This window comes from Mesoplodon densirostris, chromosome 11, assembly GCF_025265405.1.
Source record: "Mesoplodon densirostris isolate mMesDen1 chromosome 11, mMesDen1 primary haplotype, whole genome shotgun sequence".
NCBI lineage: Eukaryota > Metazoa > Chordata > Mammalia > Artiodactyla > Ziphiidae > Mesoplodon > Mesoplodon densirostris.
Window position 1 is genome coordinate 98,310,765 of NC_082671.1, and position 12,602 is coordinate 98,323,366.

The 12,602-nt window shown below is 35.8% G+C and overlaps 1 protein-coding gene across 3 annotated transcripts in view; it reads right to left on the reverse strand.

The window, feature by feature from the left end:
- ACSS3 (acyl-CoA synthetase short chain family member 3) overlaps positions 1 to 12,602 on the reverse strand; it is a 142,083-nt gene that overhangs the window by 86,651 nt on the left and 42,830 nt on the right. For all 3 annotated transcript variants that reach the window (XM_060112955.1, XM_060112954.1, XM_060112956.1), the window contains exons 3-4: positions 7,854 to 8,042; positions 4,023 to 4,157 (exon numbers count right to left, since the gene is read on the reverse strand). In XM_060112955.1, the coding sequence (XP_059968938.1) occupies positions 4,023 to 4,157; positions 7,854 to 8,042 (324 nt within the window). The remainder of the gene's footprint in view (positions 1 to 4,022; positions 4,158 to 7,853; positions 8,043 to 12,602) is intronic.

A 12,602-nucleotide genomic window follows, 5' to 3' on the forward strand; every position in this document is an offset into this window, starting at 1 on the left:
CCTTGCCATCACAATTACGGACCTATAAAAAAATCATAACACTGTGTAATAAAAAAGGTCAATTGATTAATCACAAAAATAATTGCAGATAAAATGAAATGAGGACTTGAATGAATGGTTATTCTTTAGGCTAAGAAATACAGGAATGTATAAAGAAGATCTGATGAAAGGAAGAGAGGGGAAAAATCAACATTAGCCTTTACATACATGCGTTTACTTTTATAGACATGTCCTTCCTAAATGTTATCATTCTTAAAATGCAGTCCTGGGGGAAGCACCAGGGGTGACTGATGTGACCTGCCAGTTAAGCCGTCATTGTTTGCCTGAGACTTAGGAGTGGCAGCCAGGTTTTTATTTCCTCTGGCAAAAATGCAATCCTGGTTAATGAAATGCATCACCGAGCCTCATAATTTGTGTCTCTCTAAGCTCAAAGCAAAACCAATCCACTGGGCTTAATAAGTGCCTCAACAGCATGTCAGATATGAAGGACAAGAGACATCCAACTAAAATAAAGGAAAGTCAAAACAGAGGGAAAGGTTTCAAGAAAAAGAAAGAGGGAGAGAAAGGGAGCTAGTTATGGGAGGGGGAAAGGGAAAGTGGATCTCTACCTATTAAGAGGGAAGAGAAGCCTACCATCTTTTTTTTTTTAATCAAGTGTAAATAGACTAAATATTTATTTAAAAGGCAGAGATGGTCAGATTGGATAAAAAAATTAAGGCCCCAAAATATGTTATCTATAAGAGAAAATGTTTTAAAATATAAACACATTACTGGTTAAAAAGAAAGGGATGGGGGCTTCCCTGGTGGCTCAGTGGTTGAGAGTCTGCCTGCCGATGCAGGGGACACGGGTTCGTGCCCCGGTCCGGGAAGATCCCACATGCCGCGGAGCGGCTGGGCCTGTGAGCCATGGCCACTGAGCCTGCACGTCCGGAGCCTGTGCTCCGCAGCGGGAGAGGCCACAACAGTGAGAGGCCCGCGTACCGAAAAAAAAAGAAAGGGACGGAAAAGTTACACTATGCAACAAAAAGTACAAGCAAGATTATATGGTTATGTATCAAAGTAGATTTTTACAAAATACCAAATGATAATAAAAATGAGCAACTGGAACTCTTGTAATTTTCTGGTGGAACAGTAAAATGATATGTTCACTTTGTAAAATTATTTAATAGTTCTTTATAAAGTCAAATATACATCTAATACATGAATCAGCAATTCTACTCCTAGGTATTTACACAAGAGAAATGAAAACACAGGTCCACACACAGACTTGTACAAGAATATTCATAGTAGCCTTAGTCATAATAACTCCAAAGTAGAAATAACCCAAATATCCATAAATAGAAGAATGGAAAAACAATTTTTGATATATTTATGGTATGAAATACTACTCAGTAAAAAAACAATAAACTACTGATACGTGCCACACAAGGAGTATATCTCAAGAACATATTGAACAAAAGAGGGTAGACACAATAGAGTATATACGGTATGCTTCTAGTTATATGATGCCTGGGAATGAACAAAAATAATCTATGACAATACAAATCAGAAAGCATTTGCTTCTGGGGATGGGGAATGGTTGACTGGAAAAAGGAACAAGTATGGAGAAATTCTATATCTGGATTTGGATGGTAGTTACACAAGTGCATGCAATTTTGAAACTGCATCAAACTGTACTCTTATGATCTGTCCATTTTATTGTATGTAAACTATATCTCAAAAATTAAAATAATAATAATAATTTGAGTATCTACAATGTGCATATTATATTAACATGTGAATAATGCTGAATAGAGATAGTGTACAAAAATTAATAATAAAAAAGAGGAAAAAGAAGATATTTGCCTGAGAAAAATCTGAATAGGAAACATTCATATCCATATCCAATGTATTTATAAAGTAAAAGAAAATAGCACATATCTTGTTGGTTAGAAGTCATTAAATTGAGTTTAAGTCTTGGCTCCACCACTTACTAGCTGTGACTTTGGGCTATGACCTGTCCATGACTCAGTTTCTTCATCCATAAAATGAGGCCAGTAATAACATCTACTTTATTGGTTTATAAGAATGTAAGAATTAAATAAGGAGTATCTGAAAGTACTTTGTGCTTAGCATTAAGTTTTTTGTAAATTCTACATGAATTCATACATGTGTGAATAGTACACACACACTAAACACTTGTGTGTGTTTGTTCCTACCCTTCCTCTAACCTTCTCTTACCCAAAGCCTTCTTTATTACTGACTTTGCATTCCCTGATTGAACAGCAACAAGCCTTTTTTAAAAACATGCTGGAGGTCATCTGAAAGAAACTTAAAATTCTTCTTCGAGACAGTAAAAATATTAAAATCATTGAGTGCAACAGTTGATGAACCACAGACTACTAAAACTACACAGGAATTTAACATGGTAATGTGAATTGCTAGGTGGTAATCAAAATGAGAGAGCTTTAATGCTCTCTGTTCTTATATCTTGTCATTTAAGCATTTTCCACAGATAACCTCTCAAGAGTTCTACAAAATTATACATGATTCTTTGCACACTTTCAATTTTCCTTCTGCAAAAAATTTTAATCTTCTAGAAACCCAAATTGGTCCCAGTATAAATAGCTGGGGACTTAGCTTGGATGTAGAAATGAGGTGATCATTAGGGCAAATTTGCTAGAAAAAGCATTGTAAAATATAGTCATTGATGTATTTACTGCTTTTCCTTCCTTCAGAGATCACAGAATAATTTATCTGTTTAGAATATTCATATTTTGTTTTCCTGAACATGGTTTTTATTTCCAGACCAATCACTTTTTCTAAACTTTTTAAAAGACATTTTAAATGCAAATTAATCAAGACTGGGTAGCTGAGAGATTAAGCATCCAGTCAGAGTATACACATTCAGATCATGACCCTGACAAAACTTGCAGGTGAACCACATTGCTTAGAAATATCAAAAAAAATAAGAAAAAGTTATGTCATGAATGCATATATGTAGATACTAGCTTATCCTTACATAGGCATAAGGTAAGCGATATTTAATATAAAATTAATAATGTGATAGTTTTCTTAATGTTTTATAACTTTGCTTTCAAAGAATTACATTACTATACAGTATGCCTCTTTCTCTGGTAACTGGAAAAACTGGGTATCAGCCTATCATCACAGGTAAGTGGTTTGCTAAAAAATTTAATGGTGTTTCTAATACTGTAGTATGAATATGACTGTAATGTCATATGCCATAAAAACTGTATAATTATTCACTCATTAGTGTGTAGGCTGGGCTACCATGAAGCAATCATATTGCTGCTTCTTCTTTATCAATGCATGAATCATTATACCTAAATATGAATTTGTTTTTCACATTATCTTTTCATTTTTGATGTTTAGTGTTGTAATACGTAGAACATCTACAGTGTTTTGTATCATATAAACCAATATTGATGCAGGTACTGATAGACAATTCATCTTGTAAACAGATGACATAAACTTATGGTATGAGTAAATATAGTTATAAATCTACTTTCTCTTCCTTATGATTTTTTTAATAACATTTTCTTTTCTCTAGCTTACTTTATTATAAGAGAACACAGTATATAATACATATAACGTGCTAATCAACTGGTTATGTTATTGGTAAGGCTTCCAGTCAACAGTAGGCTATTACGTAAGCTTATGGGGGAGTCAAAAGTTATAAGCAGATTTTCAACTGCCCAGTGGGCCAGTGTCCCTAACCCCCGCATTGGGTCAACTGTATTATTATTATAGTTATAATGTAAGTTAATAAAAGACACCACAATAGACTATACATTAATTCTAATTCATTAATATTACAGATACTCTTATGTCCCACTCTTTGTTTTAAGCTCGTTTTTTATAATGACAGAAAAGATCATTCTTTTTTGCCAAAAATAGTGACATTCCTGAAGTATTGTATATTCAATAGTTTATAAATCAAGTGTTCCTTTCAAATGGTCAAAAAGAGTCATCCTTAGCACATCACCATAAGAAAGGACCAAATTCAATATTCAGATTACCATATTTGGACGATTATAAATGAGAACTTTATCTGGCTTGTGTTGTCCTATTCTCAGAGCTTCTTCTAGAAGTGGTATGTATTCTACCTTCCTTCCAGGTTCAATGCCAAATGATGCTGTAACAACGACCTTGGGCTACAATGAAAAATAAGTAAATAAATACATGAGAAAGCTTAACCATCCTAATTAAGGTAACCACAATATTTCAGATGCAGGCTGACAATTTAACATTTCTTAAGAAACGTTTGAATGATTCTGTTCTCTATTAAATAAATGGCCTGAAAACCAATAAGCTATTTTTAAATGTTATAGCCCTAACCACTTCCACATAAATCTCACTTACCTGTTCAGAATTCCACACTTAATGATGCTTCTGGCTAATAAACATGAGCTGTTAAAAAATACTTTCAAAAGAATTCATTAAATCAGGTAGATGTCAATTTGCCATGAACCAGTGAAATGGAAGCCTAGGGCCCCCTCACTTGCAGAGGCCTGCATAACAGCTGGTTGTTGCTGAAGTTGTAGCATTTCTTAGCGGGGGAGACCCAGCCTGACTGCTATTAGGAAGCATTTCTAAAGTTTTTTATGCAAGCATCTCTGCTTGAACACCTAGAGAGACCTCAGAAGGAAGAGACCTGAATCTCCAATAATTATTTTATGATTGTTTTCTCATTCCAAATACATACTCATTTTCACCAAATCTTATATTGTAATTTTGTCATATTTTTCTTAAAAGGGCCCTCATTTAAGTTTCAAGCCCCACAAAGCCTGAACATGCCCCCGTCATTAAGACACACTGGCACTCTTCTTTACCTGACAACTTGCTAGTCATTCTTCAAGATATGCACAGGTGCAGCGAAAAGGCTTAGGATCAATCTTCCTTCCCTGGTAGATTCTGAGCAGGCTTCAGATATCTAACTATAGTCAAAGTGTTCCTTTGTCCCCACCTCTGCACAGGAAGCTCTCCAAGGCCAAATTTGGACCCTGTTACCTCCCTGTCTCCTATGCCTGTTACAATGCTTGCCATACCATAAGCTCTCAACAAATATTTGTGGCACTGAACCAAAATTCTCATTAATCTGCAAAACAAACATATCTTTGTTCTTTTAAGTGCACTGTTTCTTCACGGAGAAATCCAAAGCAAAGGAAACAGATAATAATTTACTCAGGAGAAAGCTAATCAGTCCAACATAGTGCACCTATTCCTGAATTTTGATTTCTGGTTACAATACATTTCATCTAGGGAAGGTTTATATAATGCCAAATATATGCATATATAGCACTTTCTGGGTTTTAATATCATTTAATATTCATGGAGCTGAGGCTCAGTGCAGTTGCATAACTTGCTCCAGGTTAGAAGTGTTGGAATCAGAAAGAGGGCCAGTACTGACTGATTTCAGAATCTTCCTCTTTCCACTATTTCAAGCTGCCTTTTAAAAGCAAAAAAAAAAAAAAAAAAAAAGGAAAGAAATGAAAAAGTAAATCTTGTATCCTTTTTTAATATTTTTAAAGGTCAGACATTTGACTATAATTCACATTTTAATATCTGAAATATGTACAAAAATAACTCCAGATAACATTCCCTAAGATTAGAATTCTGAATTCTGAATAAGTGAAAGTAAGTTACACATCAGATTAAAAACATATATAGAATATATCAAAAGTTGAATAATTTAATAAAGTCAAAACTAGAGTCTTCCTCTAGAAAATAATCCCTTTCACATTTCTATTAACAGCCTTTTATTGGAGGTTTTATTCCATCTCAAGTGGACTACATTCTTCCCATCTTCATCTGTTAAAATAAAACTTTTTCTTTGGCCTAATTAGTTGAAAATTATGACATCAAAATCATCCCTGGTTTCAATTATCATCCAAATATCTCAGGTATGTATCTCTATCTCCATCTCCTCGCCATTAATTGGACTTGCTCAATGGTCCCGCCCATAAGAATATGCATTTACTGCCTAAACTTCTTAACAAGGTTGGGGGTGGGGGAGGTATCTATGTGTGTGTGTCTTATGGATGAAAACTCTTCCAGTGATACAGCATAAGTTTTATAAATTCTTATTTATATATATATATATATATATATAAATTTTCCCACATCATATAAAATCTTTTAAAAAAGAAACAATATATCTCATCCCTTTGCCCAAATGGTGTTTAAGATTTCTGTAGCTGAAAAGCTAGAGTCTATAGCTTCCTCAGAGAAGTCTCCAACTGCCCACTGATTTGCAGATCAGTGACTGATATTTCCCCCTAGATTTCCCTTCATAAGCACTAACTCAACATGTTTTTAAAAAGAGAGAAAAAAGAGAGTCCAGCCAGTTAGTGTGCAAACCAGCTTCCTACTTCTAATAACTGATCTATTACCAGATGAAGTCAGATATGTAAAACCTCACTCCATGCCTAGTACTCTGGGGACCCTCAATATATATTAGTTCCCTTTTTTTTGTTGTTAAGAATGTTTCTCATCCTGGGCTTATAAAACTCTGTAAAGGTCAGTCATCTCCTACTCCCATAATGACCTTCCTTCTTTAGTCTTCCCACTGCTGTCCCTCTCCTGCACATTGCCCACTAGCCACTGATTCACAAAGAGACCACCTACCAAAGGTTCTCGTTCTAACCTCTCTCCCACTCACATCATATTTCAAGACTTGCCTCCTCTTAACATTGCTTAAAACGTGACAGTCACCTGCTCAAAAATTTGACCGGTCGGCCTCTACAGGATGCAATTCAGACAATAACTTCCTTTTCAAGCTCACCTTCTCTCCCTCTTCAATCACATTGGTCTATTTGCTGTCCTTTAAATGAATTTTTACCCTTTCCTGCCTCTCATGCTAGACTCTTATTCTTTTTCTAGCCTTTTGGACCCCACCATGTCATTCTCTTCAACTAGCTGAATCTTAGCCAAGACGTAACTCAAATCTCACCTCCTTCAGGAAGCCGCCTTCAGCCACCCCAACTAAACGATATCATTCCTGCCTCCAAATCAGGGATCTGCAAACTATGATTCAGAGCCAAACTCTGCCCAAATTACATTCTGTAAAGTGTTGCTGGAACACTGCTTTGCCCTTAGTTCCTGCAGTGTCTAAGGCTGTTTTTGTGCTACAACAGCACAGCTGAGTAGTTGCAACAGAAACCATGTAACCCGAAATGCCTAAAATATTTACTATCTGGTAACTTACAGAAAAAAGTTTGCTGATTCCTGCTCTAAATTCATAGAATCATAACAGCTAACCTTTTTTTTTAATGAGTGTTATATGCCAGGCACTGTGTTAGTGTTTTAAACTCAATATCTCAACGATATTTCACAACAGCCTTTCAAGTTTGTAATTTTAGTACCCCATCTAAACGTGTAACTTCACCTGTCCCTAACACACCCCCTTAACCACTGTGCTATACCACCATTCCTGGAAATATATAGATTATAAAACTAGTCATGTGTCCCATCCATTTGATAAGTATCATTTCTTAACCAGTTCCAAGGACAGTACCAGGCATAGAGTGGAAGCTTAATAAATACACGTTGAATGAGTAAATTAGTTATTATTTTTCTTAAATGTCTTACACAAATATATGGCAAGTTAACTTGAAAGGCTTGCACCTTATATGTTATATTCTTCACAGTATCTAGAAAGATGTCTACCACATAGGACTGACTCGAAAATAAAATTTTGGTTAACAGTGTACACCAAATTAAAAGTAAACTTTATCTCATTTGATAGGAGGATCTAATAAGTACAGATCATTCTTTGATGGTTCATCCACAGATAAATACAGCTGTACTATATGCAGCTACTACTTGATTTCTCCAAATAAAGCACTTACCTTTGCATGATCAATGCGACTGCTTAGTTCTCTGGATGCAAATCCCCCAAATATGAGACTATGGATGGCTCCTATCCTAGCACACGCCAGCATGGTGTACATCGCCTGGGGGATCATGGGCATGTAGATAACCACGGTGTCACCCTTCTTGACATCATGCTTGACCAAAACACCAGCCAGCTTAGAGACCTATAACAACATCATCAGATCAGCAAAGTGTTCTCTGTGATAATTCACTAAACTTCTCAGTTACGACAGTAATGCAAGAAGATGATCACCGCCCCCCCACCTGTAATGGATTATAGAAGTCTGAGAAATACATATTTGATGATGGTGGTAAGAGTTTAGATGGTGACAATAATAACAGACATCTGGATTATAATAATTGACTATAAACCAACTTACTATTATTATGCCATATGAATTCCATGGCTTAAATTTGCTTAATTATTCATTCAACAACATTTTTACTAAGCAACTATCATGCGCCAGACATTGTGTTTAGGGTTGGGAACACAACACTGAAAAACAAAGACAAAGACTTGTCCCTGTGGAGCTTTTATGCTAAAGGGGGAATCTGTCAAGTGTGCAGAAAAATAAAATAATTACAAATTTAGTTATATGTTGGGTTAACTGTTGAAGGAAACAGTTAAGATCAAAAGCCTACACATGATAAAATTTGTTGCAAGAAACCTTTCCATGGGCAATTACAGCAAGCTGTGGGAAGTATGCCAGATCTAAGTGAGGATCTAACAAGTTCAACATTCTTTTATTTTAAAAAAATATATATTGAGTTTCTATACATCACACACACTGTTTTCTGATACATCAGTAATCAAACAAGACAAATATCTCTATCAGAGTACTTATGTTTTAGCAGAGGATATGCAATAAATGTAATAATTATGTATTATGTTAAAAGGTATTGAGTGCTATTTGATGGGGGAATAGAGCAAAATAGAGGGGATTGGGAGTGCAGGGGATGTAATTCTCAATGGGACGATCAGAATAGTCCCAAAAGGGACTTCCCTGGTGGTCCAGTGGTTAAGACTCCACACAGACTTCCACTGCAGGGGGCACGGGTTCAATCCCTGGTTGGGGAACTAAGATCCCGCATGCCGCAGCACAGCCCCCCCCCCAAAAAAAGATAGACCTAAGAAAGTGACATTTTAGCAATGACACATAAGAGGTTGAGACTAAGTGGATACCTGTGAGCATACTATTTCAGGCAGAAAGGGCACCAGTACAGTGGCATAAGGGGGATCATAGGTGATGTGACTGAGGAACGTAGAGGAGACCAGGGGAGCTGAAACAGAAAGAACAAGTGAGAAAGTGGTCATAGATCAGGTCAGAGAGCTACAGGGTCAGTAGGGATCCACGGGGCAAATGGAAAGACTATGGCTTGGCTTTAAATGTGACTGTTCAAGCTAGTAAACAGAGGAGGCCTGAGAGAAGGAATTAGGCCACACTGCTATTTGAGGTTCCTTTCATTTCACTCTGCCTCTCCTACTTTTTGAACAAGTTCAAAGGGTTCTGAATCCTGATCATGCTTCCTTTTTCTCTCTATTCCCTTCCTCTGTGCAGATGGGGAAAGATGTGGTCAAGGTTAAGGGCTCTGGGGAAAGACAGTAACAAACAACTCTCTCAGTGTTTTATCCTGCCCTATATTGCAAACTCTAATTTAGTGCAGTTTTTTAAGAGCCCCAAGTTGCCCAGTAGAAAGTTACAAGAAAGATAAATCAAAGTAATATCAATCATGAACTTAAATTCTATTATATGGAGCTCAAGAACCAAGACAAACACTAAACGTTATATCCAAACATCTCAGTGTAAACCCTGCAGAAAGTGGCCATGCTCTGGGATCGCATTACTGGGTGTCCTGTTTAAGGTACAGCACTGGGAGAGACCAACGAGAAGAGTTTGTCCTATTTACAGCTATAGCCTTGGCATCTTAAATAGTGTTGAATAAAAAGAATTTTCAACCAAAACCCAATCTAGCAAAATGATTCAGTAACTTTATAATCCTGTCTTACTTCACAATGTTGCTGGAAGATGTCCAAAATTTTTCTGTCCTCTGAAAGAAATGAAATCAATAAATTCAAGACTTTCTTTAAAAGAAGGATCTCACAATGGCTAAATGTAGCCCCAAGATGTATTTAAGGTGGGGTCATGTCACACCTAAAAAAAAAAAAAAAATGAGCCAACATATTAAACTTAGAAGGTTTCATATGCAAATTCAGATTTCCAGGTTCTCTTGAAAAACTGGAAGGTCTAGCGACAGTGGGTCTGTGTTCTTGAATGACAACAATCAATTGAACCCAATGATCAGCTGCTGGGTTTGCCATGAAGTTGCTATTCCCTAGGGCTATTTATAACAGAGGTTGCATTTTTCTTTCCTTCTGGGTTTAAAATATATTCTTCTATATCCTGTTTACTTTGTCATGTGCTTACACCATAGTTCCATAACCATAGAGATGTGATATATACAGATAATTGATTTTTCTCTCATCCGTGTCTCCCACTTACATTATCTGCCTGGTTCCTGCAGGCATCTGAGCTGTTAACCACTGCCTTGAAGACAATCTTCAGTCAAATTAAGCTGCACTATGTCTGTATCACCAATAGATGGTGCCCATTTGGCCTTGTTAACCTCCCTTCTTGGAGCTACTCCTCAATGTTTAGATAACGATACTAACCACACCAAAGTTGCTCTGAAGACAAAAGTTTTATATGATCAATAGAGAAAAATATCCTTTTTAGTAGTTTCTGGGGCTAAATGTCACTCCAGTAAAATTTTCCATTGTTACTTCTAAATTTTAAAAAATATATATTTATTTTTATAAATATGAAAATGAATGGGTAAATATGTTTCAGGTAAGGCTTCTAATAAATAAGCTAATGAAAAATGAAATATTAGCTCATAGCAAAAGATGGGATTGATTTAACATGAAAATATTTGAGAATGTTTCATTAAAAAATATTCCTCATTAATATCATATCTAGTGTTGGGCTTTCCCTGGTGGTGCAGAGGTTAAGAATCCGCCTGCCAGTGCAGGGACATGGGTTCGAGCCCTGGTCCGGGAAGATCCCACATGCCGCGGAGCAACTAAGCCCGTGCTCCACAACTACTGAGCTTGCGCTCTAGAGCCCACGAGCCACAACTAGTGAGCCCACGTGCCACAACTACTGAAGCCCGTGCGCCTAGACCCTGTGCTGCGCAACAACAGAAGCCACTGCAATGAGAAGCCCGCACACTGCAACAAAGAGTAGCCCCTGATCGCCACAACTAGAGAAAGCCCGCACGCAGCAACAAAGACCCAATAAAGCAAAAAATAAAAATAAATCAATTTATTAAAAAAATATATTATATCTCGTGTTGGTTAATTTGGAAACCCCAGAACAGAATACTTAATAGTCTTACTCAGATGCAAAAATAATCATTTTGAAGATAAGTGTAAGCAACAGTGAGCAACTAGAGCAAATATCTAGAAATTCAGTCACTTAAGAGTTCATAATCACTCAAAGTTCGATGAAACCAACGAAAAGGACAATTTGATTATTGCTATTTCAGGGTTCACCTTGTTTTCACTGGCTTTTTGAAGGAAAATTATCAAATGGAAGATAGATATTATTTTTATTCAATGTTATTTTCTTATTCTACCATAGGGGTCTGACTGTAGATTTATAATTTCTATTATTATCCAAAAGGGAAAAATTTTAACATGTATTTCATATAACCTACAGTTTTTCAACTGAAGAAAAAAATTAAATCATATGCCACTCACGCAATCCATATTAATCTTTGCACCTTCTTAGAACTATTTTAATTTATCAACTATTTAATAGTCGTACACAGGCACAAATCACTAAAATTGGTTTTCTTTCTGACATCAAGTGCAATACATAACCCATACAATCATGGTCAGGCCATGATACTCCTCTAACATGAGGATAACGGAGCTGGGGACGAAGCCTGAAGAAATGAAACAAATGTATATATACATATTCATTTAGAACAACAGTGTTTGCTTTTTCCCACTAGTTATTTATTACATAAACTAATTATTATTTTGGTACTAATTTAAAGTTATTTTAATATCTAAGTATCCTGCCATTGATTCAAGTTATATAATATCTGCTATGTGTCCTATATTGAGGTCAAGTCGGCAGGTGCAAAAATGAGGAAGATATGTTCCTTAAGGCAAAGAAATTCACAGTCCAGGAAAATATATCATACATAAATAGTAATGATAAAATAAGAAAATGCAACAAATATTTATGTAATATAAAATGGTATACACATATATTTGGTTTATATATAACACACATATATTTGGTTTAGATGTAAGTAAAAACTTTAAATTTTAGAATGGTAAAATAAAAACATGTAAGCATAAATAATGAAAAAAATTTCAGTAAAATTTTTATGTACTCATTCTGGAAAATCTTCATTCTAAAGCAGTCTGTGAAGAAAGACAAATACCATATGATGTCACTTATATGTGGAATCTATAATAATAATAATATAATAATCATAAATGAACCTATCTATGAAACAGAAACAAACTCACAGACATAGAAAACAGACCATGGTGGGAGGCGGGGGAGGGATGGATGGGGAGTTTGGGACTAGCAGATACAAACTATTATATATAGGATGTTTAAACAACAAGGTCCTATTGTATAGCACGGAGAACTATATTCAATATCCTGTAATAAACCATATTGGAAAAAAAAGCAGTCTGCGAC